General features: G+C 36.6%; 1 protein-coding gene across 5 annotated transcripts in view; it reads left to right on the top strand.

The window, feature by feature from the left end:
• PTPRQ (protein tyrosine phosphatase receptor type Q) overlaps positions 1-26,637 on the top strand; it is a 137,711-nt gene that overhangs the window by 48,006 nt on the left and 63,068 nt on the right. For all 5 annotated transcript variants that reach the window (XM_063322867.1, XM_063322866.1, XM_063322865.1 and 2 more), the window contains 12 exons: positions 667-774; positions 3,304-3,585; positions 6,481-6,663; positions 7,363-7,464; positions 9,848-9,968; positions 13,675-13,835; positions 15,362-15,507; positions 22,271-22,436; positions 22,927-23,217; positions 23,496-23,771; positions 24,549-24,700; positions 26,289-26,430. In XM_063322867.1, the coding sequence (XP_063178937.1) occupies positions 667-774; positions 3,304-3,585; positions 6,481-6,663; positions 7,363-7,464; positions 9,848-9,968; positions 13,675-13,835; positions 15,362-15,507; positions 22,271-22,436; positions 22,927-23,217; positions 23,496-23,771; positions 24,549-24,700; positions 26,289-26,430 (2,130 nt within the window). The remainder of the gene's footprint in view (positions 1-666; positions 775-3,303; positions 3,586-6,480; positions 6,664-7,362; positions 7,465-9,847; positions 9,969-13,674; positions 13,836-15,361; positions 15,508-22,270; positions 22,437-22,926; positions 23,218-23,495; positions 23,772-24,548; positions 24,701-26,288; positions 26,431-26,637) is intronic.

Genomic DNA, 26,637 nt, shown 5'->3' with positions numbered 1-26,637 from the left:
TGCATGTAAAAGCAAGGTTGGGACACTACTGCCAGACTTGTCCACTGGGGAAGGGTATGTAGGGAATGTGAGATGGGAGGAGAGGACTAGGTAAGATGAGAAGTAATTGGTGAAATGTGCCAAGTAGTAATTTGTGAAATGTACGGAGTAGTAAGTTGTGAAATTGATTTCTCCTTAGAATTATTTCCTCAACCTCTTTTTTCCACATAGAAAAACATTCCTAAATTGTCAGTTCTCTTTCAGCTTCAATTTTTTTCACAGTATTTTTCTGACATAATTTTCTTCTTTTAAGGTGATAATTTTGATAGTAATTTTAGAAAATGCATTCCTCATGAGCATATTTATGCTAATCAGAGTAATGCATATAGAATAAAAACATGTATTTGGATGTAGACATACACATCCTTTGTTTTGAAAAATAAATTCTTAAAGCTATTTACAGGGTTGAAGCTGGTTGACTTATTTCAAAATCTATTGATTTGAATGAGTGCCTATTTGTCTCTTCCCAAATAAATGGTATTACACATATTCTGTCCTTTAGGTGACAAATGTGCACCAAACCCTCTAAAAACAGTAACAATTTTTATAGTTTTATAAGTAGCTGTGAGGGAAAAAATACGTTTAAGAAGTCAATAGTCAATATTTTTTTTTACCTGATCTTTTTAGGTTTAAAAAAATACACAAATTATAAAATGAGAGTCGCAGCCTCTACAACAATTGGAGAAAGTGCTTTGTCTGAAGAGAATGATGTTTTCGTGAGAACCCCTGAAGATGGTAAATAACATTGTTTGCAATGATGATTTGACTTCTATATTGAACTTTTTGCTTCTTCAGAAGACTGGTCACATACATAAGGAGGGGAAGAAAGCGTACAAATAAAAGCAATGTTGAAATTATCAGTCTTCTATCAGTCAGTGACTTCATTCAGCCCAATTTTAGGTAAATGCTAAAAATAATGATGAAAGCTGCAGCATGACCAGCAATCAAGTAATTTCAACGCTGAGAGACAAATGGGAAGAAAGCTGCAAAGCTGAGGTTCCTTTACTGAAAATAATGTGTTCCTAGGCACCATCTAAAACATAATCAATTCTCTTTGGGACTAGAGCTTATCTTTTTTTTTTTTATGTTATCATATGGAAATTAGGTTGGTTTTGAAGCATCTAGAAATGACAGCTTTCAACAATTCAGAAGCCATATTGGTGTCTTTAAGCAGAGCTGCTGATAAAGTGAGCGGGTTTATATAGAATGATATTATATGCAGTTATTTTTATATGGGTTTGGGGCTTTATGAATTTTAAGACTGATGAATAGTTTTAATGTAGGATATAATGCTACTTCATGAAGATTTCTGGATCTACCTTGCTTGCTTGCAAGGTAGTCTCCACCCATGAAGGTATGGGGGGCAGTACCTGGATTTTGCCTTTGCAAAGAGAACACAGGAATTTGATTTAGAAAGCAGAGTCATGAGTATTAAACATCAGTCTTTTCTCATTTATATCAGATTTTTATTTTCACTGGTTTCACAAAGCTATTTCCAGTTTTTGCCAGAGTAATAAAGAAGGTAATTGTCCAATTGACATTTCTCTCTCTCATTTCCAAATATGCTACGATAGAGGAAGAGTAATTAAGTGGGAATAAAAAAGAGCAAAGGATTACACGATTAAAAATTATGCTGATTTATGAATCTTAGATGATTTGAATAACCAACCAACCAAAATATCAAATTAAAGAGTGAAAGTTCAAGTGCTCGTAAATTTTTTTAAAAGTTGCATGCTTCTATGCTATTACTTTTTTTGCAGAGGCAAGGCATATCACAAGAACAGAAAATTACCTACCTAAGTATCTTTTTCTCTGAAAGTTTACAGTTCCCTTCCTCTGAGCATGAGAGAAATTTGTTCACTGAGTGGAGTTTCAGGCCAACAATTTGTCCATTGGTATGAGATGCCCGCAAGCCTAGATGAAACTATTGAGAAAGCCACCTGTAATTCCTATCTTTTACAAGACTATGCGTAATTAGTCTTGTCTTGTTGTTGTTCTTTAATTTTCCTGAGGTAATTCAAGTTGAGATTCACGTCTCCTAACTCTAGCCAATCGAGGAGTGAAAACTTGTTTGTCTCTTGATTAGTTGAAAAGCTAGATACCTCCAAATAAAAGATGCACTACATCTGTCTTAGATAACTTGTGTTAGGATGGAAGATACTAGGTTGTGGCATTCAAATATTGTTCCATGTCACATAAATTGGAAAATGCATTTCAATGGAAAAGTAAGCTTCTTTCTTCACATGGGAAATATCCATGTGAGCAGTCCTGCCATCCAAAGTAATCATTTGTTACAGTTAACGCTTTCCATTCGTGGGCTCTGAAGTCAGGAATGAAAATGGTTTGTGAGACCTTTAGGTCAAAAAAATCCAAGATAAATTCCAAAATATCTGTACATGGGTATTTGTACACAAACCGAATTGCATAATCCTGGGTTCTTATGGCATTCTTTTAAAATTTTATAGACAGGTTATTTCAGGGGTGAAGTGATGAAGCCTTTGGAGGAATCAAGGTTGACATTCAAAGCTGACTTTATTCATAAGTGCAGCCGACTTACTTCTTCAACACTTCCATGCGTTATTAGCTCACCGGAGTCACATTAAATCATACGTTGCTAGCAGATTCAGCCAACATACTACCCCGGAGCTGGTCTTGTTTTGTTCATGACCTTCACACCAGTACATGCAAGATTTACACTGGGGTCTTCATGGTCATCAATTAGCAGCTGTATCAGTAAACTACAGGGAGTTTAGTTACAGTGTGTACAGTCCCTCTCCTGGTTCCATGGTTGGTTGGGTGAAATAAGAGGGGTGGTTATTTACAAAGAAAGCAGTAAGACACCATTCAGACAAAGTTAAAGAACTTGAATTCGAGGAAGCTGGAGAGAGGATTTGAAGGATCAATCTGCATGAGAGGACTAGACAGAAGAGATTTTTTCTTAATAGATGCAGTTTTGGATAAATTTGTAAGTGGATGAGAAAAGAAATTCCAGAAAAGCTAAAGTGTCTGGGATGCAAAAAGATGTCTAGTTTTATTAGTGAAAAAGAAGAAATATAGAAATTAACTGAGATAAAAAGTGGTAAAGCTTTGAGAAGGAGAGTGAGTGAGTGTAGCCCTTTTGGTACAGTTAGCTATGCATATTGCTACAGTAACCTTCAGAATATCTAAATGTTAGGATCCAACAGGTTTATGAGTTCAGTCCTATATTCAATTAATTAAAAGTCTCAGAAGTTGTTTTTTTTCTCTTTGATTTCTATATTGCAGAACCAGATTCCCCACCCCAAAACGTGGAGTTAATAAATGTAACTGCAACAGAAATAAACCTGAGATGGTTACCACCTGAGCAGCCTAATGGTCTCATAACTCACTATGAAGTTCTGTGCAGTGATTCCAATGACTTATTTATCAAAAATGCCTCATCTACAAGTATATCACTGGGTGAAATGAAGCCATATACTCTCTACAACATCTCTGTAAGGGCATTCACCAGACTTGGCAATGGGAATCAGTCATCTTTCCCACTTCTGGTGAGAACTTCTGAAACTGGTGAGTATAAAAATATAAGTTTCCCACAATTGGCTGCTTTATGGTTACATTTGATGCCCAGGAGATCAGTTTAATTCATTTTAAAAGTATGTGTTTGCTTTGCAAAGCAGTAAGTTTGAACCCTGTTTTCTCTTTTATATAGAAAACAAAAGTAAGGAAATAGTAAGGAAAATGAAGAAGAAAACAGTGTGAAGTTGTATGCCTGATGGCCTTCATGTGTTTTACTATTTGTCCTTGAAGATTCCTTGTGTCTTGCAGGAAAATAATTTTTTTGTAGGAGAGGAAGGGTTTCAAAAAGTGTGTGTGACTTGTAATTCAAGTTATGAACTGAAATTTGATAAGAATTCAATCCTAATGCTTAAAAACCCCCTGAATTCACAGATAAGGTGCTATTTTGTAGCAAAGTTGTTTATTTTACTACAAATATTTTGGAGAAGGTACAGATAAAACAAAATAGCAGAGGATTGGAGTAGCTGAAGTTTTTCCAAGAAAGGAAAGTAAATTTAGAAATGAAGATTGCAAAGGATGAGCATTAAAGAGGTGTAACAAGGCACAGGAGGAGACTTCAAATAAGTAAGCAGCTGTAAGGTAAGACGATGTAGAAAAGGGGATATAAAATACTGGCAGAGGGTCATTAAATTTTCAGTAGAGTTAAACAGGAGAGGTATTAGAGAAAACACTGAGGGTAATGGTTTACATGGAGGAATAAATGTTTGGGTTATGCTGTAGACTCAGGAATGAAAGGTGACTGGGGAGGCACGCATGAAGGTTAGTTTCCTTTAGGACTCGGCCATATCCAGGTAGCACTGGTATGATGATCATCCAGTTTTGGGGGTCTTTTGCCATCTTTACCAATTTGCTACCTCAGACAGCTGCCCACTTTATCTATACCTAGATCTAGCCCTGGAGCTAAGCATTGCATTTTTCTCAGTAAGGAAAGTTATGCACGTTCTGATGTCTCTCAGAAGGGGCAGGGAGATGCTCTGGCTCCTTGATTGTTAAGACACAGTGGAATCGCTGTTAGCTCCTTCTCCTTGTTTCTGAAATGAACTTTGATTTTTCCTATGTGAAGTAGCTGTGGTCCAGGCCTGCCTAACAAGTCAAGCTCTTAAGGAATGGGGACACAAACACCTAGTTTTTAGATTGCATGCAGCTGTAGTCATAATAGAAGCACCAAGCTAGCTCTGTCAAGACATTGTGCTACTTTTGAGGATTTGTGGGGGTCAGATACCATAGGTATATAGGCACCTGCCCATCAGATACAATGTTCTTAGGCATAACCTTTTTTATTGCTGTCTTTAACTTAGACATCCATCTTTTGTCTAAGTTGTATTTTAAGGTGGTTAGTTCTTAGTGCCTAGCTCTTCTGATGCTCAAAACAAAAATTTGAATTCCATCTGCTTGTGACAGAGATGAGAAGCTGCAAAAACATCTTCTGAGATGAGAAGAATAAAAACAAGGCAGGATCTGGAGGATAGAGCATTTTGAGTGAAACACAACCTGTTAATGGAATGGTGTTTGAAGAGCTCTTGGGAATTCTCTGTTACCATTCTACCATGAAATTAGACAGAATTGTGGGCTGATTTCACTGCCTTTCATGGCATTTATTCCCTTTTCTGGGTGATGCTTAAGCAGAAATTACTTATACTTTTGAATGTGGAGTTTCATCAAATGTCAGTACATTTATAAGAATGTTTAGGGCATATTAAAGCATACCCAGCCTTACTTGACCTTTTGGGCAAATTATGCTGTCATTGTATGGTTGTGATTTTCTGGAACAAGATATATTATGCTATCAGACCAATTTTGGATGATGGAAAACATACTTGTGTATTTTTGGGGGGACAGGCAGACACATCCGCACAAAACCCCATTGTTATGATAGAGCAAGGGCCAGCTGCTCCATGAGGAATGGGGAGCCAAGAGCTGAGGGGAACCCTGGGCCTGTGGGGCAGATGCCTCACTAGCTAGGACTTGTCCCACCAACCTTAGTGAAGGGAGCAGGGCAGCCTGAAGTCCAGATTGACAAACGCTCCATGGTGATGAGGCAAGTCTGAGGTCAAGCCAAGAAAGTGAGTTAACAGGTTCAGTGACACTAACCACGTCAGACACAGCCAGGTGATAGCCGGGCAGGTCTGTAGTGGTGGGACCAAGCTGAGGTCAAGTTGTGGCATCAGCCTGCAAGTCAGGGACTAGATCAGTGGGTCCATGGCCAAGCACAGCCATGGCAGTGATGTACCAGGAGATGTAGCTCAGACAGGGACAAAGCACAAGCACCCCAGCTGAAAGCAACTCCCAGAGGCCAGTGGTCAACCCCACTGCAGCATTGCCTGGGAGCGTGTCAACAGCAAGGAGGAGGAGGCAGCCTTTGGCTACACTATTGCTAAACTAGCCCTGAGCCCCAGCAGCCAAACCTGCAGGAGGGGGGATGCTCTCAGGGTCCTTACAGCAATATGTTAAGCTCCCATTGTTTTTCCGTTCAAGTATTCATAGAGTTTGTAAAGATCACCCAGAGAAAAGGAAGAAAATGCAGGTTGCTGGTACAAGTGTAAATTATGGCAGTACAACATGAAAAATCTCCTAACAAGAGCTAACTTGGAAGATTGCAGTGATAGCTATGAGGTGTTAGAAGGAAAGTTTAGTGCCGTGCTCCGGATTTTTTCATCTAGCGTGTTAAGGTGATTTACATAATTTATTTTTTTTTACCTTGTTACAGTGTGTGTCTGTCATGTGTTTTTGATTCCAATTCAGCTTCTTTTAAAATTTATTTTGTACAAAACCAGGATAAAAATCAAAACGTTTGCAGTGTGTTTCATTTAAACCAGTTTAAGAAATTGCTTAACAAATCAATGAAACTGACTAGAATCTTCTGTGAGTCTAAATTTTGTCTTCTAGTTCCTGATTCTGCACCAGAAAACATAACCTATAGGAACATCTCATCCACGGAAATTGAATTATCATTTTTTCCACCATCCATTCCCAATGGAATCATACAGACCTACACAATATATCTCAAGAGGACTAATGGAACCGAGCAAAGAATCATAAACACTACTCTTCTGACGCTACGTATTACAGGCCAGTATATAATGATCTGGAAATTATGGCAACTGTAAATTGTTCTGAGAAGGGATCAGCAGACTGATGCAGTTAAATTAGTTCATTGGTTGGACATGATCCTTCTTGTCCTTACAGAAAGTTATTTGCTACCTGTCCTGAGAAGTAGCCTGTTGTGTCCTGCAGCAAGGTGGTGGAATGGGCCACGATCACTATAGACTCTAACATACATCTCATTGTCTAAAATACAATACAGTTAGAGTACAATACAGCTTAGAGTACAATTAACTTCAGTAGATGTCTTTGCATATCTATCCTTGTAACAAAGTAAACACTGAAGTGACCTACATATCTTTCTGATCTTAGCCGGGACAAAAATAAATATTTCACTTTCCACTCACCTTTGCATCTTTTTCTATGTTCTGACATTATTACTGAGGCGTGACACAGCAGTTAATGCTGGGAGCCTACAGCCAAGGACAATCTGTAAAGCATTCTAGGAAAATTAAGTATAAACTGGTAATTATCGCTTTGCCCCTTCTTTTATTCGTGAAGAATACTTTGTGTTCGAGTTTTCCTCATGCTTGTTTCAGTCTCTAAAGATACAGATCATTGTAAGTGATGGGCCTATTCAGCACTTCAGAACTACTTATGGTCCATTAAAAAACCTAATTTGGCCCACTGAATGGTTGGTTTACTGAATTATTCTTCTTTATTTAGATTTAAAGAAATACACAGAATATGCTGTAGAAGTGTCTGCTAGTACCACAGTGGGGGAGGGCCTTCGTAGTCTGCCTCTACATATACTAACTGATGAAGATGGTAAGTCGGAACAGAAGTTGCAATGTATCATTGTCTGCTTGTAGTCTTAAACTAATCTTACACTTCATGTCAGATATGTGTACGTTTTATATACTTTATTGCAATTATGTCTCTGTATTGATATCCGTATCTATCTACCTACACACAAACATACACATCTATCTATCTATCTGTTACGTAATATATTTATCAGTACAACCTAAGTGAAATGGCGTAATTGCTCTGCATGGAAGTTTGGTCTTACCAATATCTTATGAATTTGAAGAATCTTAATTTACTAATGTTATTTTAATCTAATATGCCACACGGTAGACTTAAATTTGTATATGGTTCTGCAGAAATGTGAGAGCCAGAGAAAGGGAAAACCACCAAAAGGCAGCTTGAATGGTCCAGGGACATTTCCAGTTCTTTCATTTGGAGATTTTTTGATTCTTCTAAACAGATGCACGCACAGACACAAATATATAGATGTAAAATTATTAATATTATGAAAATGCTCAAAGTCTATCATCTGTAGGGCTGGACTTCCAAATTGAGCAGGGAAGTGTTCTGCACTGCAGGCTGAGGGTAGAACACAGTCATTGCATCCTCTGCTAATTAGTACAGTAGGTCACAAATCAGCAGAGGAACCTTAAATTAATATTTGTACCCCATTTACTTGTAGGAAGTTATCATTGGTCCCCTCTATAGTTTCTGGAAGGGGAATCCTGAAAAAAATTCAGCGCAGAATCTCAACTTAGTTGCTGTGAATTACAGTTTGGAGGAAGCTGTGTCTGTCACTCTCCATTGCTTAGGGAGGAGGTCTCTGGGAACCCAGACTAAAGTGGTATTGACACAAACATCCCACCAGCCATTCCCAAATTAATTCTCTTTTCACATCTTAGGGAGCACTGGCTTGCCTAAGATCCAGCTTTTGATGATAACGGATCTGCAAATCTCCAAATTGATGGGCTTACATTCACGCTGTCAGCAATAAACCTTTGCTGAAGAGTAATGTTGCTGGAGAACACTGGGAACAGCTAATTTGGATAAATCCATCTTTTGCATAGAGTATTTTTGTTTAGAGCAATGTAGGCTCTATTCTCCAGCAAAAAATATCCTGTGAATAAGAAATGTAGAATGAACCAGACATGCCAAAAAGACATGACATTCACAGTATGACAGATCTTTTATTATATAGCCACTGAGGATAGTATAACAAGTAAAACACTAAATACAGCTGTCACCATTTTTCGCTAGTAAATACAGACATTCACTGAATTCAGTGAACCTTTGTTCACGATTTTTTTTTTCTTAAATGTGCAGAGTTCTAAAACCTTTATGCCAACTTTTGAGATAGTGAAAGAAGGAACAACAACTTGAAAAACAACAATATTTATAATACACCACATGTTCTTTATTCACAGGAACACAGTGTTCCAAGGTTCAGACCAAATGTTTCATAGATTTGCTAATAGCTATGCTCATATTCTCAATTTTCATGCATGACTACAGCTATGACCTGAATTTTTAGTGCATGATGCTCTTTGGTTTAATTTGAGAAAAACAAAAGTAATTCTAACATTCCTTCCTAGTCATACATATATCTGTGAATCAAGATGAAGAAAAAGATTTGTTTTTCAATAACATGCTAATACAAACCAGTATCACTTATGCATACGTGGGTATATTTTTCCTCAGCAATATTTATATGAGCTTTAGAATGAAATCAAACATGGTCTAATATTTTCATTTACTTATGTTGTTTCCCTGCACAATTGTCATATGGTGTCACGTAGAGTTCATCTTAAAATGGATTTTAAGGGTCTCAGTCAATGCCTATCTTTATATTTGCCCTTGTGACATGTTAAATGTATGAATGTGGTGGTTATTTGATGGAGTGGATAGATTTTACCACTGCCTAGTATCCCACATTTTTATCATCTCTCAATGCCATGCTTATCCATTTTTCCACCTTTTGGTGCTTTGTATAATTCTTTACAGCACCTCTTTTTCCTCAGGGGGACTATTTTGCCATATTTTACATGTGTTCATACCTATAAAGCTCTTGCTTTTATTAGAAGGGAAAAAAACCCTACAGCATTGTACTTGGACAGTAGGTGAATCAGTGTGACCTACCCGTTGCTCTGTTTTCTCATGAAGTACTTTTTCCATTGAATCACAGAAACAGATGTTCTAACACCACCATGCAAAATCTTCTTTTATCATCTGTCAGAAAAAGGAAAAGAAGCTGCGCCTTAACGTTAGTTGATGGATACTGTACTGGTGTAGTACAAAGTTCACTTTCCATCACAAATAATTAAAAACCTATTTAAGGATGCTGCGTAACCCATCGATCTTAGCTGTTTAACAAGATGTTGTGTCCTGTTCTCTCATTTTATAGCTCCGAGTTCTCCTCCAGAATCCCTCTCCGTAAAACAGTTGTCGGGTGTCACTGTGAAGTTGTCATGGAAACCTCCACTGGAGCCAAATGGAATTATCCTCTATTACACAGTTTACGTCTGGTAAGATTTTCTGGAAGTAGTTCTGAGGATAAATATTAATCTGTAACCTATCAGGAATGTTAGGTTTTTCTTACACAATGTGTTGATTACACATTTCTGGAGAATGAATATTCATCCAACACTTAAAATACTAGCCTTTTGTATATACAAGTTCAGGTATAATGTAGTAGCTGAAAATTGGGGTATTAAATATTTTGTAAGCATTTTCAGATTTTTCTCAAGGTTATGTTATGGTAAATGAATTCAAATTTAATTTAGAGCATGGTGGCTATTTTCATTATATTCTGATTAGGCCTATTTTAAGACAGGGCACAAGCCTATGCTAAATTGTCAAGGAGATTTGAAATAGGCTTCAAATAGAGAAATATTGCTTCCTTTGTAGAAAGCGTGAAAGCAATGTTGAGTCTTTGTATGTGCTATCAGTTATGTCTAGTGTTATATTTTGTATTTATTGTATTCATCGCAAACGAGTATTTTTTAACAGGTATTTTTCATTTACTCTGTTGGGGTTTTTTCCATCTATCTTTTCTTTTTATCTTTTTATTTCTGTCATCCCTCCTGGAATCCTTTTTCACCTTTAAAAAATAGTTTTGTCACTTTAAAACTTGCAGCTTCTGTCTTATTCTCTGCATAATATAGTTTGGTCTAGTGATGTGGCATCTTTTCAAAGATGTATGTATAACTTCTACTGGGAGTGAAAAATTTTTTTTAATTGATCACTTTTAATATATTGCTTTTATGCTGTACCATTTTATTGCCACTACTAAGGTGCAGGAAGCAAATGCTAACGTGCACCTCATGAGATGTGAACCAGATGCGCGAATCAGCAGTCCTTATAAACACACTACTGTTGAGTTTGTATTTATTATTTTAATGTTACTTGATGATTTTGGGATAGAGTTTGGCCTCGGTTCCTAGTGATTTTTTTTTAAATTATAACTTTCAGTTAAGTTGGTGATCAAGTGAACAGGAGTGAGCTCTTCTTTCCAGAAAAGTTAAATTTGTCTTGTCTTGTTACTTCTACTGTATTGGCAAGGCCTGGTGCTCTTTAGCCACAAAAAACATTAAAGACTATCCTCTAGCTAGAAAAGAGTTACTTCACAATAAGAATTATGTTTTTGATACAGGCTGTGTTCAAAGACTTGAGGTTATACAACTTTTCATCCTTATATTGCCTTAAAGTTTACCGCTTTTGTTATTTTGATAAATGAATTACTAAGAATTATTTTTAAAAAACTGTTAATTGATCTGTCTTTCTAAGTATTTGGATTAAGCAACCACATCATTTTTGAAGTAAGTCTTGTACTTTTTCCTTCCATATTATCCTTGCTCTGTCTTATCTGTCCTTACTGTGCCATATCTAAAATTAGAGAGGCATTAAGTGTCATCTTGAGGCAAGCACACTGGATAAAAAACTCCCATTGCCTTCAAAAGGCCCACAACTTCACTCCTTCCTTGGAGGGTTTTTTTCTGGAGAGGGGAAAGAAGGGAATTTTAAGTATTTAACAGAATTGTCTATACAATTTTATAAAAAGCATTGCAGGGTGAGATTTGACAAGGCAAGCTGTTGTGCCATAGTTGCTGCTTTTGGGAGGCATTCAGTATATTTTTGGGGAAGATTGTTAATCCCAGAGCTTCTCAATAAAGCAGAAAAAGGAAGGTTAATACAGATGACAAATAAATGTTCCTTCTCTTAAATATATTGCAACAGTTACAGAGAATTTGGTAACCTTTCTTTAATGGATTGGGGAAAAAAAATCCCCAACTACTAGAATAGAAAGGGTAATATCTGTAATGTTTTCATTGTTATTATCTTTCATGGAATTTGTCACAGGACAAGATGATTTTGGGTGCTAGCAGGTAGCAAAGCCCGAGTCTGCAATTCTAGAGTATTAAAGGCATATTAACAAATTGCTGAACCTGTATATAGCTATTGTCTTTTGGCATTATCCTGTTCAGCAACTTTTTGTGAGATAATTACTGACCAGGCCTACTTTGAGGTACAGATTTTTTAAGAAAATATGGTACCCGTCTTTGTCAAGTGAAAGTATGCAGTTTCTTAGAATCTCTTTTGTCTGGGTTTCTGAAAGTTCTCATTTAAAAGTTAATATTATTATTCTTCATTAAAATTCTTTGCCTTAGCTTAGTCTGATAGGTACTTTCTTTCTCATTGTCTGTGAAGACTGCGCTCACTTTGATCAGTGTTTTCATATTATTCTGATTGCAATCTCAGTTGTTTCTAAAGAGAAAATCAACTTCTCTTGAAACACCCCAAGCTTTTGTTCCTTTTCCTAACTATGCCTAGTTGTGGAAACGTTTTTTGGCAAATAAGATGCTATCAGAATGCAATTACTCAGAGTAGAAGTGTTTGCAGCACTAAGCTGTGGATTTTCTTCTTACTTAAATTATAACCAGCTACGTTTTTCCATACTAAGAATATATCGGGCAAAGATCCAGGAAAAGATGTCTTTTCTTTGTATAGAATTTGATAACTGCAGCTGCAACCTTTTGTATCTTTTTACTGACTGTTCAAAATGTCAGAAGTTTGGGAAAAATGTAAATGTTAACTTTCTCGGTTGCCAAGAGCATTTCCCATATCAAGAGACATTCCACTCAAAATCTGAAAGGGATAGGGAGAATTTAGTTTTTTCATTCTTATACATTTTATCATTCCACTTTTTGTTAATGTAACTTTATTTCAGGAGTATCAGATGGTGATCTTTGCTAACGGGACATTCATTCATTATGAAAGGATGAAAATCAGCCCATCTAATAATTTTAAATCAGTCTTTCCGCCCCCCTTTTTTTTTTTTTAATTAGAACTCATTCTCTTGTTTGTGAAGAGCTCCATAGTGACTCCTGGAGCAAGATATGTGGTTTTACTTCTCAAATTATCATCCCTGTATGAAATCTCATTAAAGACACAGGGCACCCAGTCATGTAGAAATCTTTACAGGAATGGGTAGCTTTTTTCCTGCTATTTTTTTCATAAAAGATTAAATTAATTTAATGAGGAATAGCAGACTTTTTGAATTCAAGTTAGTTATTTCTGTATCTTATTTTACTTTCTGATAATCATTTCATACCTATCCTAATACCAGCGTTTTATTAATGTTACATCTCACAGTCTTTCTAGGCGGGTTTTGACCTGACTAGAGTTCCATTCTGATCCCCTGCTACATTCCACCAGAATTAACTCAGCACCAGCTAATTCCTGTTCCATATCATCTTCTATTATTCCATTTATAACTTCAGCCTTCTGACCAATTTCACAGAGTCACAGTAGGGCATGCTCCCTGCTATAATCTTTTTATATTTCGCTATTCCTGTCCAGGGAGACAGTTTAGTTATGCCCTACTGTGTCCTTCCCAAGGGTACCACATAACCATTTGATAGCAGTTACTAGATGGACATGCTCCTCCTTGATATTCCATATGATCATTGTCTTTACTGATGAAATTGACAAATATATTTTTGTGGTTTGGTTGTTTTTTTAAGCAAAATTAAGTGCGTGCCATATTGTGATGCAACAATACAAAAGTGAGCTTTTCAACATAAAAGACAAAAGTTATCCCAGTCTTTTTATGAAGCCTAAAATATTTGTATTTACCACAATATTACATTTTTCAATTTTATATCACATGCCACAGTTGCAAGCATACAGAAATGGTGTGTATATATAATTAATAAAATACTTTTTCTTTAGGAATGAAATGTCAAAAAGGAGTGTTAACGTAACAGAAACGTCATTGCAGTTCACAGACCTGGAAAATAACTATGATTATAGTGCTTACCTAACAGCAAGTACAAGATTTGGAGATGGCAACATAAAAAGTGATACTATAACATTCAGAACTTCTGAAGGAGGTAATCATATATATAGTATGAATCTTCATCTTCATTCAGCCTTACATTTCTATCAGCCCTATTTAAGTTAATAAGGCTACTGAACCAGAAGCGGTATTTGACTGGTCAAGAACAGGCATTCTGTCTGTCTATTTGTGTGTATCTGTCTTTGTGTGTACATGTATCTATGGCTCTATATGTTGGGTATTTCTGTTAATTTACTGAGCAAAACTTTGTATTTTCCTTCAAGACGGGTAAAATTAAAACAATTTTATTTTAAATTTTGAAATAAATCAAATTAATTTTATAATATATTTTAACAGCTCTTTGCTTTATCTTGCTGTGACACAACTGATGGGAAAATACTCTTTAGTGTCTGAAATGGTTTTAATTTGAAAATGTAATCTGCAAGTGTACACTGATTTGTTTATTCTATTTTAATGATTTTACTTCCAACATGGTAGATGACTTTTATAAATGATCATACTATATACTGTGCTTTGAAAGTCGTTCAGTTTAATTATTGTATCTGGTTTTCCCATCAATTATATTGCTACGATCTGTTCCAAAATGGATAGTATGCAGGCATATTTCAGAATCATCCTGCATAGATGAACTGACTTCCCAATACAGAATTACTGGCAGGATTAGTGTCTATCCAAGCCATCCCTCAAAAGACTGTCTAAATCATCAGGTTGTAGGTATTCCCAGTCTTTGCTATTGAAGCTGTTATGGAAACATGAACTGACTTTTTAGGGCAGGAGTTTTAGGAACTGATCCTGGCGTTTCCTCTCCAATTAATATTTTAGTATTATATTACAAACTAGAACAGCACAAAGCAGGAGAGATAAGTTACAGTGTTCAGTACTCTACTGTGTAGAGAACTTTCTTGGAGGGTGAGAAATATGGATTTAAATTCTCTTAAGCTGACTTAAGGAACTGAATTTGACTCTCCTGCATCACTGTGCTACTGAGAAGGACCATATGCTGCTATTCTTTACAGGACAGGAGGAGAGGCTAATTGAAGAAGACTTACAGAGTCCTTCCTGCATGCATAATAGGCTAAGGAAAGAGGAAAAACCAGAGATGATCATACTGTCCAGGCTTAAGTATCTGGTTTACCTACATGAGTTGGGAGCCTGAATTCTGTTTATAATCAGCAAAGAGAGAACAAGGCTTTTAATTTAGGTTTTCTGAAACAAATCTTTTCCTATTAACTATATATGGAGCATAGAGGCCTAACTCAGTCAACTTACTTCCATGTCTACAAATTAGACTTTGCATGTGCCCAAACCAGTAAGTACAGGAAAAATTTGGTGAGAAAAGAGTATCTGTTTACAAGTGCAGCTAAATACTAATGTTTCTGAAAAAATAGGGTTTTAAAAAACTATTTATATTTGCTATTTGATTTCACCATTTTAGAAGCAGTTTTTGTACCATAATCAGAAATACATTTAACTTGATGTAGGATGTGGTCAAATCTATGGTGGATGTTTCTTGAGCAATAAAATGTAAAAAAATTATGCTGAAACTTAACATTTTTTCAGCACCAAGTGATCCACCGAAAGATGTTGTGTACAGAAACCTTACTTCCACATCAATAATGCTATTCTGGTCTCCTCCTCAAAAGCCTAATGGAAATATACTGTACTACTCAGTTTATTTCAGAAATAATTCAGGAATATTCATACAGGTAAGCTTATTTTTATATTCTTCTTTTGTAGAATTCAATAAAGTGTTCTAATAATCCATTAAAGATTAAATCAAGTTTATAGTTATCAATATATTGCTTTTTCATAATTCCTTCATCACAAGGCAGTTTTTTAACTTATATAGACAGAAGCTTGTCTTGAAATCATATGTTGCATTGTGCATCTCATTGGACATTCATATCATTAAGCATTAAAGCAAATAGATTTTGAGTAGTATTCCATATTGCAAGGTTTATATGTACATGTATGTACACACATACAAGTAATACATATGTAAGTAGATAAACACAAGAACTATTACATTCATTGCACATCCTTAAGACTATTTATTTTAGTCTAATCTAAATTTGAATACATTTCTGTAACAGCTCTGGTTTTACTTTTTTAATGCATGTTTAATACAGTACTGAAAATAAGAAGATAAAATCAAGTTAGTGAACACATTATTTTTTCATGTTTTTGTTACTCTCTAAAGGAAGTTACTGTTCAGTATACTGAAACAAAGATACTGAGATTCCTAAGTTAAAGCATAAAACACAAATAAAATGTTATTTGTATTTTTTTTGGTGATCCACACATTTTCGTGTAGAGTTTTTTGTTGCTACTTTGATCCTTAATTGTGCACAACATTTATAAATTGTATATATAGTTTTTCTCTTCTCCTTTATAAGAATATATTATAATAAGAAGAAATAAGCTTCTTTTACAGGATTTTGGTTATAAGCTTTAGACATGTGGAAGAAAAGAAAGATAGATAAATTCATGAAGAAACTAATACATGAAAAATCACGTGTCCTGCATAACTTTATGCTTAAGATACGTCTTGTGTGAGGTATGCATGTGTTTGAGGATAACTAGATAAAAATACTCAAAAATTTTACAAATACCTGTGTCTGAATAATTGCTGACATACTTCAGCATATACACTTCTCTGACTTCTGTGAAGCTGTGTGGTTGCCAGGCTCTGTCTGCATAGTTTCAGATGCAAGCGGGACTGTCCCATGAATTCACATTCTGATGAGATTAAAATCAGGGCTACAGTTCAGATCTTCAGCCTCTGCTTGCACACACTGCTATACCAACAGCATTTTTCTTAGCCTAACAAATCCCTGGAGAAACCTTTACATCAGTGCATTACCTGAACGAGCCCATCCTACGAAGAGTGTCTACATTTATCTAATTCCTGGACAACTCAAGCAAGTTTAAAGGAGGACTACGGACTTGGGCTATTCCTGCCTTTAGGAAGGTGGAACTCTGAGGTGAATGAGTAAGGTGAAAATGTTACACTGAGAGCTCTAATCCCTCTGGATGTGCCCAGGACTCTGGAAATGAAGGAACAAGATAGGGAAGGTGGAGCACAGTGGCACTGGCTCAGCAAGGTGAGGGTCCAGTTTCATTATTGTGTGATGTAGTTGGCAAGGACAGGATGGTGGCATGGGTGGAAGTTACCTCTCCTTTGGCATATTATGTAGTGGATGGCAAAAATGCGCTGACAGTAGCTCCACTTCCAGGTGTGGAAACTACCATTTTTGCCCTTTCATCTTTGATTTTTAAGCCATCCCTCTGCAGAAAGCTGTGAGAAGATAGGTTTCAGCTGCTGTTGCATCTGTCTCTTACGGGCCATGGGAGATCACCATTAATCTCTCAAATCATGATCCACTCCTAATCTGTCTGCTTCCCTTAACTCCCGCTGCCCTTCACATGTCTCCGTTCACTATTTGGCATGGCGACTACCATATCTACATTGCAGTCCTATTCTGTACCTTGGCATTCCTGTAGGTGCAAGGCAGATTTCAAACAGGAGAAACAAACATCTCTCCCCTGCTCCCTTCTGTCAGATATTTTATATTACTCTTTCTACAAAAGAGAAATGCACATGTGAAAACCAGCCTGATATGTATATATGTTATGTATATGTGACATATAGGGAGAGTTGTAAGCTGTATGAGTGTAGGCACATATACAGATAACAACTATCTGTAACTTAGAAATACAACCATGTGGTTGCAGGGTCTGTTGGTGAGTTTGTATTGCACACATTTAGAAAGAATTAACCCTGGGTTCGAATATTCTGCATCTAGGTCACCATTCTGGCTTATATTTATCCAAACTATATTTTGAGTTCGGGAAATGATACAGGAGAATTAAAAAAGTAGGTGATCTTTTCACATTTCTAGCAACCCCACCTTCTCAGACACACTGCTGTAGGCAGCCATTCTCTGCCAGTCTTTCATCTGCTTCTTTGTCAGGAAATAATAACAGAGGTCCAAATCTTAAAGCCTATGTTCTAGGTGCCTGAAAAGCAGCCCCACTGAAGAATCTCAAGCTAACTAACATCTTCCAATGCTGTCATAATCTGAAATAGATAAAAAGTCATACTAAAACTACTACTATTCTGTTGTCTCAAGCTGTCATTTCTCATATGTTCTCAAACTCCTCAGGCATATTAAAACCTAATGAATATAAAACACTGATTATGAATTGCACTGTTAAAAACAGGAAATCGGTAGCTGCAGAGTAAATAGAGGGGGGAAAGCAAAAGACCTGAGATAAAGGGTGCAGTTTGCTCCTTGACATGATGCAGAAACTTGCAGGAAAAATAGTTTTCCTTTAAAAAGAGGCACTCCCCTTCCCCCTCCCCACCCCCGCCCCAGTTACATACCTTCCTAGGGCAGAAAAATAATCAATAGTTTCTTTGCTTTACAGGTCTACATGAAAAATCACACTGGTTGTCCAGTCAGAAGGCCTGGGATGCTCAGGCCCAGGATTCATATCCAGAATCACAGAAGGAAAAATTTAGTGATGGAGATTAAATGTGAGGATTTTGGTAGATGAGTGGTCTGTTTCTATGGGGATGTTGACAGGTTGTAAAAGCGTCAGAGAAGGAAGAATGACTGGTAACCAAATAGAAGGAGCACAAGGCTAGGTTCAAGTTCAGCTTTATCTTTTGTCCTCTGCTGCCATAGCTCTAGGGAAAATGCTACTTTTCCTTTATGCGCGCTACTCTGCCCCAGTGCAGTAAAGATATGGCACATATTCTGAAAAAGGGTACTTCTTACAGGGATGACATGGCACTGTACCTCTTGTTCACATTACTTCTCTGTGACACTGCTGGATTCCTACAGTTCGAGCTTTTGCTATTTGCGATAGCAGCTTTGCAATTTTTACTCTGTGGTTTCCTTACAGGATGCTTGAAGCAATCATACTGTTCAACCTTATCGAGGAAAGAAGTCAAAGATTCTATGGAAGTAATTGTCTTATTGCTAAATACTGTTATGCTAAATAAGAGATATCATTGACTTGAATAAACTCTTTTCTTCAATCTCTCTGTACTTGTGTTTTGATTAGCAAGAAAGTGGGAAAGATGCTAATTACAAATATAAATTCATGCTTGGAGAATGTTCTCCAGTGGAGGAATTTCAGTACAGATGACAACTGTCCTGATCTGCCAAACCAGACAGAGGAACCAGGAGCTAAGGAAGGGAAAAAAAGCCCACTGCCCTTCTGGAGTCTGAACATTAGACTCCGAACATCCAACCGCTGTACTTCAAGCCAACCTAAGCAAACATGACTGAATACAGTTCGGAGTGAAATTTGGCTTTGCCTGTCCTCAGGATGCAGACAAGGGATGCAGGCAACGTCCTATATTACCTGAACAACCAAGCTTTTCTTTCACCAATATGACCAAAATAGAGATAAAAGGGGAACTTCCCTAAAATACACTGCAAATTTTTTGAAAGATGGCCTCAGAATGGTACAGCACACAAAAAGGAAATATCTTCATTTAGGTTGGTACTGGAACAGTGTGCATTACACTCTTTGAGGGATGTCTTGGATTAGCCCTCAGTGTCACCACTCTCGTCTGGTTGCCAGAGTCAAATATGTGATACTCTAACTCAAGACAACAGTGCAAGACAATGAACCTAAAGAAGGAAACAGAACAAGGTAAAAAGGCTAACAGTGAAGAACAGCAACACTGTGTTGGCTGTATACAACTAATTACAGCTTTGTGCCACTGGAAACTTCTGCTGCTTCCTGAGGTGAAGAAGATACTACTTTCTGCTGACGCTTTCACGGCCTGTGTGTATTGCTTACACTTAGCTGCTTTTAATAATCTGATACTTTGCTATGTCAAAACTTCTTTCATGTATGGATGAAGAAGGGGACAGAAGGAAGAATTTCTTCAGCTGTAGCCAAAGATCCTAAGCTGTTTGCTTTCATCTGCAGCCACAGTTAATTGTAAAACTTCCTATAGTGTTCTATCCCCAGGGTACAATTAGTGCAAGTTGCTTCTTTTCTCAGTTTGTACCCACACAGTTCTTCCTGCTCACCCTTACTCTTAATTAAGTGTTCATTCTTTTAGAACATTTTGTCGTATGAGAAGTTTGAGGTAGTCACTGGGCCTTGGGCTTCTCATAGTAAAGGGACTACCACTTAAAACAGTTTTTGTTGAAGCATCAAAAAGCCTGTTGTTATAGCGTTCACATTGGTTCACTGAGTCCTTAACTGCCAGGCAGCTGACTAAATTGTAAAGGTATGCTTTTTAAACTAAGCGCTGGATTTTCAGCTGTTCGTACCAATGAACTCGCATTAAATCTAGAATCACAACTTGATGTAATACCTTTGACATTTTTACCTTGAAAACTCAGAGAATTATTTAAGGTCCTTTTTTTGTATCTTTTTATTAGATATTATTAATAATTACTAATAATTAATAATTAAAATATCTCATAATAACAACAGGAGGGAGGGTATTACCATGATGCTTCTGGATCAGAAGGTATTTTCTGTGCCTGAGCATCAGAAATAAGAATTAGAATTCGACCCTCTGTTTTCTGTATCTTACCCTACCCAAGTGTAAGGCAAAGCTCTTCCCAGCCTTTTTCAGCTAGTTACATGAAGATAGTGTGAGCTTCCATCTATGTTTAGAAGAAAGTTATATATTAAGGTGGAATTTTTACTGATGCAGCTTCTGTTCTGCAGTCAAAACAAAGGTTTACATTTTCATTGCCAAACAAACTGTTTACTTATTTATGTTATGTGAGCACTAGTGACTGCGGGCAAAACTAGGTCTTCAGCATTGGTATATTGGTATACAAATTCAGTATTGGTATATATTGGTATAAAAATCTCAGGGAAATGAATGAGAATGTCGCCTATTGTTTTCTGCAGTAATAAAATAATTCTGCCTGTACAAAAAAATTGGTGGTTATGTTAGATATTTAAATTCATACACATTGGTGACAGACGTCGAGATTGCATACTGAACTATCATTTTGCACAGTACTGACTCAACTGTTTGATAGAGTGTCTAGCAGTGACCGCTTCAGTAGGAACGTTCCTCAAGGGAAATAGAACACATTCTTTGGTATGCAGTTTTAATATGCTGTGTTTATATGTGGTATTTCTGAATTTAAATATGCAAATGTTACTGTCTCTCCCTCCTGTTTTAGTAAGTCTGCTATCTCAGCCTGTCTTTTTTAGGAAATAATTTAATTTAAAGCCGGCTTTGATTTTAAGGAGATGGAAGGTGCGAATAAGATGTAGCACCAAAAATAGTTGGCAGGCCAAATAACTGGAATGTGTACAAGGCAATTCATCAGGGGGTTGGGCAAAATCCAGTTCACCATGAAAATGTTGCTGAGTAGAAAAATTAGGAGGACTTTTTTGGTCCTGAGAAGTGCTGCCCGTGTCATCTGCTCAACAGGGCAGTGTGGCTGCTGGAGAGGAGTGATACTGACTCTTCAAATCAGGACCAAAGCTTTGACTTCCTACCCAATGCTGGAGCTGAATATGCTTATGGGGTACATGAACTCTCCACAGTTTGCAAATCATGAATCAAACAGCTTTGGATCATCTAAGTGAGGTTCCCATAAAGCAGTGGGTGATTTGACACATCCAGTTATGTGGCATAGCTGACAATACATAATTAATCTGATTTATTTTTGTCCCTTTTCAGTTTCCAAAATGGTTCATTCCAAACAGGAATAATGTCCTCAGAGGGACTGATCTAGAGCACAAACCTACTGCAACAGTCACAGTTTTAGTGGAATTTTTTATCTAGTTCAAAAGAAAGTGGGACTTGGTTCTGGTGCAATCCTTTTGTTAGCAAGTAACCGCACAAGGAAAAGAAATTCTGTCAGTTCCTTCAGTTTAACACAATCCACTGGGTACAGACGTGTGCATTAGAAATAATGGCATGTTTTTAATGGGAAGGACAATTAACAAAAGGAACAGTTTGTCAATTGTTGTGGTGAAATCTCTGCCGCTGGAAGTTTTAAATTCAGAATGAGACAATTTCTGTAAGAACTGCTCTCATAAAAATGGAATAAAGTGAGAGAAGTCCTTTGATTTGCTTCATGCAGATCAGGCAAGGCAATCACATGTGTGATCATGTAATCTATGAGCAATTTGCAGCTTTTTTGTTGTTTTCTTGTTGCAATATGGATTGCGATATCCCATATTTAATGTGTTTTAAAAAAAGATGGATTGACATTCATCAACTACAAACAACAGGAGGAGAATTCAGTACTCTGTAGTACTTACAAGGAGTAACAATAGACATCTTACAATAAATTGAGTATTTCAATAAAAATCAGGACTCATTAAGAGTCAAAGGTAAGGTTTATATCTCCTGAACTCTATGGAGAATCATATCACATGGTGATGGCTAAATGGGAAACTAGAAAGAGAAATCAATGAATAAATAATATTTTCAATGACAACACTTTTTTTTTTCTTTAGAATTTCACAAGTCATAGTAATGACAGTGATGTCAATATGCCCCAGTCTGCAGTTCTGGATGACTTGGCAAAATACAGCCATTATACTCTATGGTTAACTGCAAGCACAGCTTTTGGAGATGGAAACAAAACCAGTGAAATAATAGACGTGCATACAGATCAGGATAGTAAGTTAATACCTTTTTAAATGTTCAGTGAATATCAGTACTTCCATTTATTAAATGTTCTCTAACTTTAAAATTATTTTACTGTTATGATGGCAAAGTTAAAAAAAATCCAGTAAGTACTGTTTTCAGCACTGCAGTATTTTTCTTTGCAAGTAAGACATTTTGATCTGAGTCTTTGCTTTGTAACACTAAGAACATAGTTCACAAGCTTCTTCTTTGGATAAGAGCAATAGAAATGCTTTCTTAAACTATCATTAAGAATATTTTATGAATCAAATTAAAAAAGGATGATTATTCATATATGTCTTCAAATTATTTTGCTTTTGAAAATGAAACATAAATGATTTTTAAAAGTTGTCCAAAATATTACAAATGAGGTTTACAAACTAATCTACTTTGGACATTTATTTCTGTTTGAGTTTTGGATCCTTTATTAGATTCTTTATTACTGTAATCCGTGCATTTATTTTTTGCTTATTATCTCTTGTAGTCCCAGATGGTTCTGTTGAAAATCTGGTCTATCAAAACATTTCCTCATCTTCTGTAAATGTAAGCTGGCTTCCACCATCCCAGCCAAATGGCTTAGTCTTCTTTCATGTTTCTCTAAGTTTATTGCAACTGGGAACCAATAAGATATTGTCTTTCCTTACTTACAACACAAGCATCATTTTTGACAATCTGGAGAAATATACTGATTACATTCTGAAAATCACACCAGCCACTGACAAAGGATCTTCTGAACTGCATGCTCTAAGTCTGCATATACGAACTGATGAAGATGGTAAGATAAGTATTTTATACATTCCTAAGGAAATGTAGAAAAAAAACCAAATAGCTTTCTAAAAGAGAAAAATATTATTGTGTTTATTTTTCTCATGTTACTTAAAGCTTTTTTGTTATACCACACAAACAACTGCTACACATTTCTGTGTTGAGACCATGAAATAGAATTTTCCACTTAGAGCACAACTTTAACTGATAGTTAAAAGACATTTTTCATTGTAACTCATGTTTTTCTGAAGTTATCCTTGTTTTTCTCTTTCTTATTTCTTCCTGCAGTCCCAGAATCAGCACCTATAATCAAAACGTTTTCCAATCTTTCAATTACCTCAGTTATGCTTTCATGGGACCCTCCTGTTAAGCCGAGTGGTATTATAATAAGTTATGATTTGAATTTATTTGGGCCAGAAAGGAATGATTCATTCTCTACCACAAATAATTTTATCATCTTGGAAGACCTTCTACCATTCACATTATACAGCATTTATGCAGCTGCAAGAACAATAAAAGGACCTGGTCCATCTGCCGTGCTTCAGTTCTACACAGATGAGTCAGGTGAGAAAATTCAATTGTAACCAACTTTGGAATTTTGGCCCTATACATCTTAGACCTGAACATCAGACCTGAGAGAGTTGAGATGAAGGATTAATTTTCCATTGGTCTGTATGTGAAGAGCTTTCAGAAGAAGGAAACACTACAAGGGAAGTCTCTTCTGAGTTCTCCTCCTCCCACCACAGTGTGCAAAAGGAGGTCACATTCTGCATAGGAGTACAAAAATAACTTCAAGAAGAAATGTCTTTTGTCTTTGGAATGTGTTACAGTTTGCCGAGTGTCAGGGGTTTTGAAGCAAGCAACAATACCTTTCTCTTCATCCCCCCACGTAATTGAATAATAATGAAACATGGAAATATTTCTGACACATCCTGAGGTTTCCTTTACATGGGTCTCCTCTCATCTGCATGGTAAATGACATATCTTGTAAATATATATTGAGTTGCGCTCAATACGTGATATAGGAAGCAAAGTATATCACATTCCATTAATATACATAATACAACTTTTGTTAAATGCCTTAGTTCTGACAATGGGGATGTTTAAGTGATGGACAGATTTCTTAGCTCTCTAAGAAGATCCCTTGCTGACTAAACATGTATTCCAGGTTAATGGAATTTTTCATGCCAAAAAGAAAGAAAAGAATTAATGTAACAATGAAATACTGTTTTGTTGAGTTCAGATAAAAATAGTAACAAACGTACATATATTCCCTTGCTTCTCCAAAGTGTTTGGTTTTGCCTGGCTTATTTGAAACACTCAAGACTTTCTCTTTTGCAGTGCCATTAGCTCCACCCCAGAATTTGACCATTACCAACTACACTGCAGATTCTGTGTGGCTAAAATGGGATCCAAGTCCTCAGCCAAATGGTGTTATTATGAGATATAATTTTAAGATTTATCAAAACAACACTGAAAAAATATTTTATCAGGTATGTTTATAATTAACATTCTTTAAATTTTGGGGGGGCAGATACATACTTTTTTCATGCTTTAGGAACAAAATGTATGACAAATATTTTTAATGTTTGTTATTCTCCTAGAATTATGAAGCTCCTCTAAATTCTTATGTGTTAAGACAGTTAATTTATCTTCCCACCACGCCTATAATTCCATTTTTAAAATTAGATAGAAAAAAGCTTGTTGGATTTTAATTTGGTTTTGAGCTTCTAGTATTTCTTTAATGATGAGTTCTATTGATCTTTAGTTCATATTTCAGTGTATGATAGAAAACAACAGAAGTTACTGTTTTGTGGCTCTCTTTGGGTAGCTATTTAGCATCTGTGGATTTTCGAGATTCAAAAAGGAAAACAGACTGTCCTAGTAATTTTGAAAAATACTTAAAAATTGTTTAAAGATTTGCTTTTTTTATTATTTTTGCAGAATAAGAATAGCTGAAAATAATTAACTGAAATAGATGCTGTAAAATTATATACAAAAATTGATCAAGGCATTTATACCTACTTAAATCTGGTTGCTCGGATGGCATCGAGAAATGTGAACGATGGCACCGTGAACTGTAAGGGCAGCAAGCTGAGGCCAGGACTGCATCTCAGGCTTAGGAACTATATACTGAGTTCTGTTCACCCGAGACGTGTAAAAGCTGCAGGGAAAAGGCACTGCTGCAGGAGCTATGAGTTTAAGACATGTAGTCTATAGTGCACACAGGACTGTGAGGAGGTCCATTACTGCCTTTGGAAACACATTCTTTGGATGCTCATGGAGGCCACCAAAGGTTATTCCCCACTATCCATCTGAGGCAGACTCAAACCAAATTAGAATACGGAACCTGGCTGGAGCACTTGAATGCTTCTGCTATTCACTACATTTATTCATGTTTTTTAATGTCATATGGGCAAGAAATTAGGTTTAGGTTGTGGCAGCAAGACAGGCAGAGCAATTTATATAAAAATATTGTAGGCGCCATAACTTGGATCCCACAAGATATTCACAAGGTTTTCTTGCTGGAATTCAGCTCTTTCCCTGCTGCTATTACAGCCCTCTCAACATTTGCACAAAACATGCCTTGCATGCTCTGGGAAAAACAGCTATCAGGAACTGAACTGTGTTTTATAGCTAGTTTCAAAGCTGTGTGTCTGCCTTAGGTAAAGTAAAAGAAAAGAGAAGCTATGACCCATGACCTCTTCCACTGCAGAGGTGTAGTAAGGAGTAGGAGGTGAGAGAGGGTTGATGTGGCGGTGTGGAGGTGACAAGATTTTTCAGTATTGGTAAAAAAAGGCATATGTGGAATTGATCTGTTCCAACAGCGCTATGGTATTTATGATCCCATCCTTTGGCATATCTTCCTTACAAGCCACAGTGAAAGAGGGAGAGGAGAAAGGAAAGGAAGAATTTGACCCTGCATTCTTTTTCGTTGAGCTCAGGAACTACTTTGACTGAAAGCTACTCAGAGTAGAAGGGGCAAGGCTCTAAATCTTCTGTTCATTTCAGTAGGTTCAAGGTGAGGCCCACAATGTTTACACAGATTAATTGCGTACTAATAATTTTTCCTTCCTTAAGAATGTTTCAGGTTCAAACCATGAGGCAAACCTTGTTGGATTAGAACCGTTCAGCCCCTATTTTATCAGTGTCTCTGCATTTACGAAGCTTGGGAATGGCAATCAGTTCAGTAATGCTGTCCAGTTTACAACGATGGAATCAGGTTAGACGTGACTTTTTCTAAGCTGCAGTTCTGCTTATATATATTTTCCTTGTATGGCTGAACAACAGTCTTCCTCTTCTCTCCAAAGAAAACGTAACATAACACTATCTCATTGTCTTCTGCCTGTGTAACGCCGATTCACATTCCTATTGTACCGGATAGACTGGGTTTGAAGTTTGATGTCGGAAGTGTAGAATTAGAAATGTC

Source organism: Chroicocephalus ridibundus, chromosome 1, assembly GCF_963924245.1.
Source record: "Chroicocephalus ridibundus chromosome 1, bChrRid1.1, whole genome shotgun sequence".
In the NCBI taxonomy this organism is placed as follows: Eukaryota; Metazoa; Chordata; class Aves; order Charadriiformes; family Laridae; genus Chroicocephalus; species Chroicocephalus ridibundus.
Note: the sequence above shows the minus strand (reverse complement) of the source record. Positions and strands in the feature narration are given on the sequence as shown.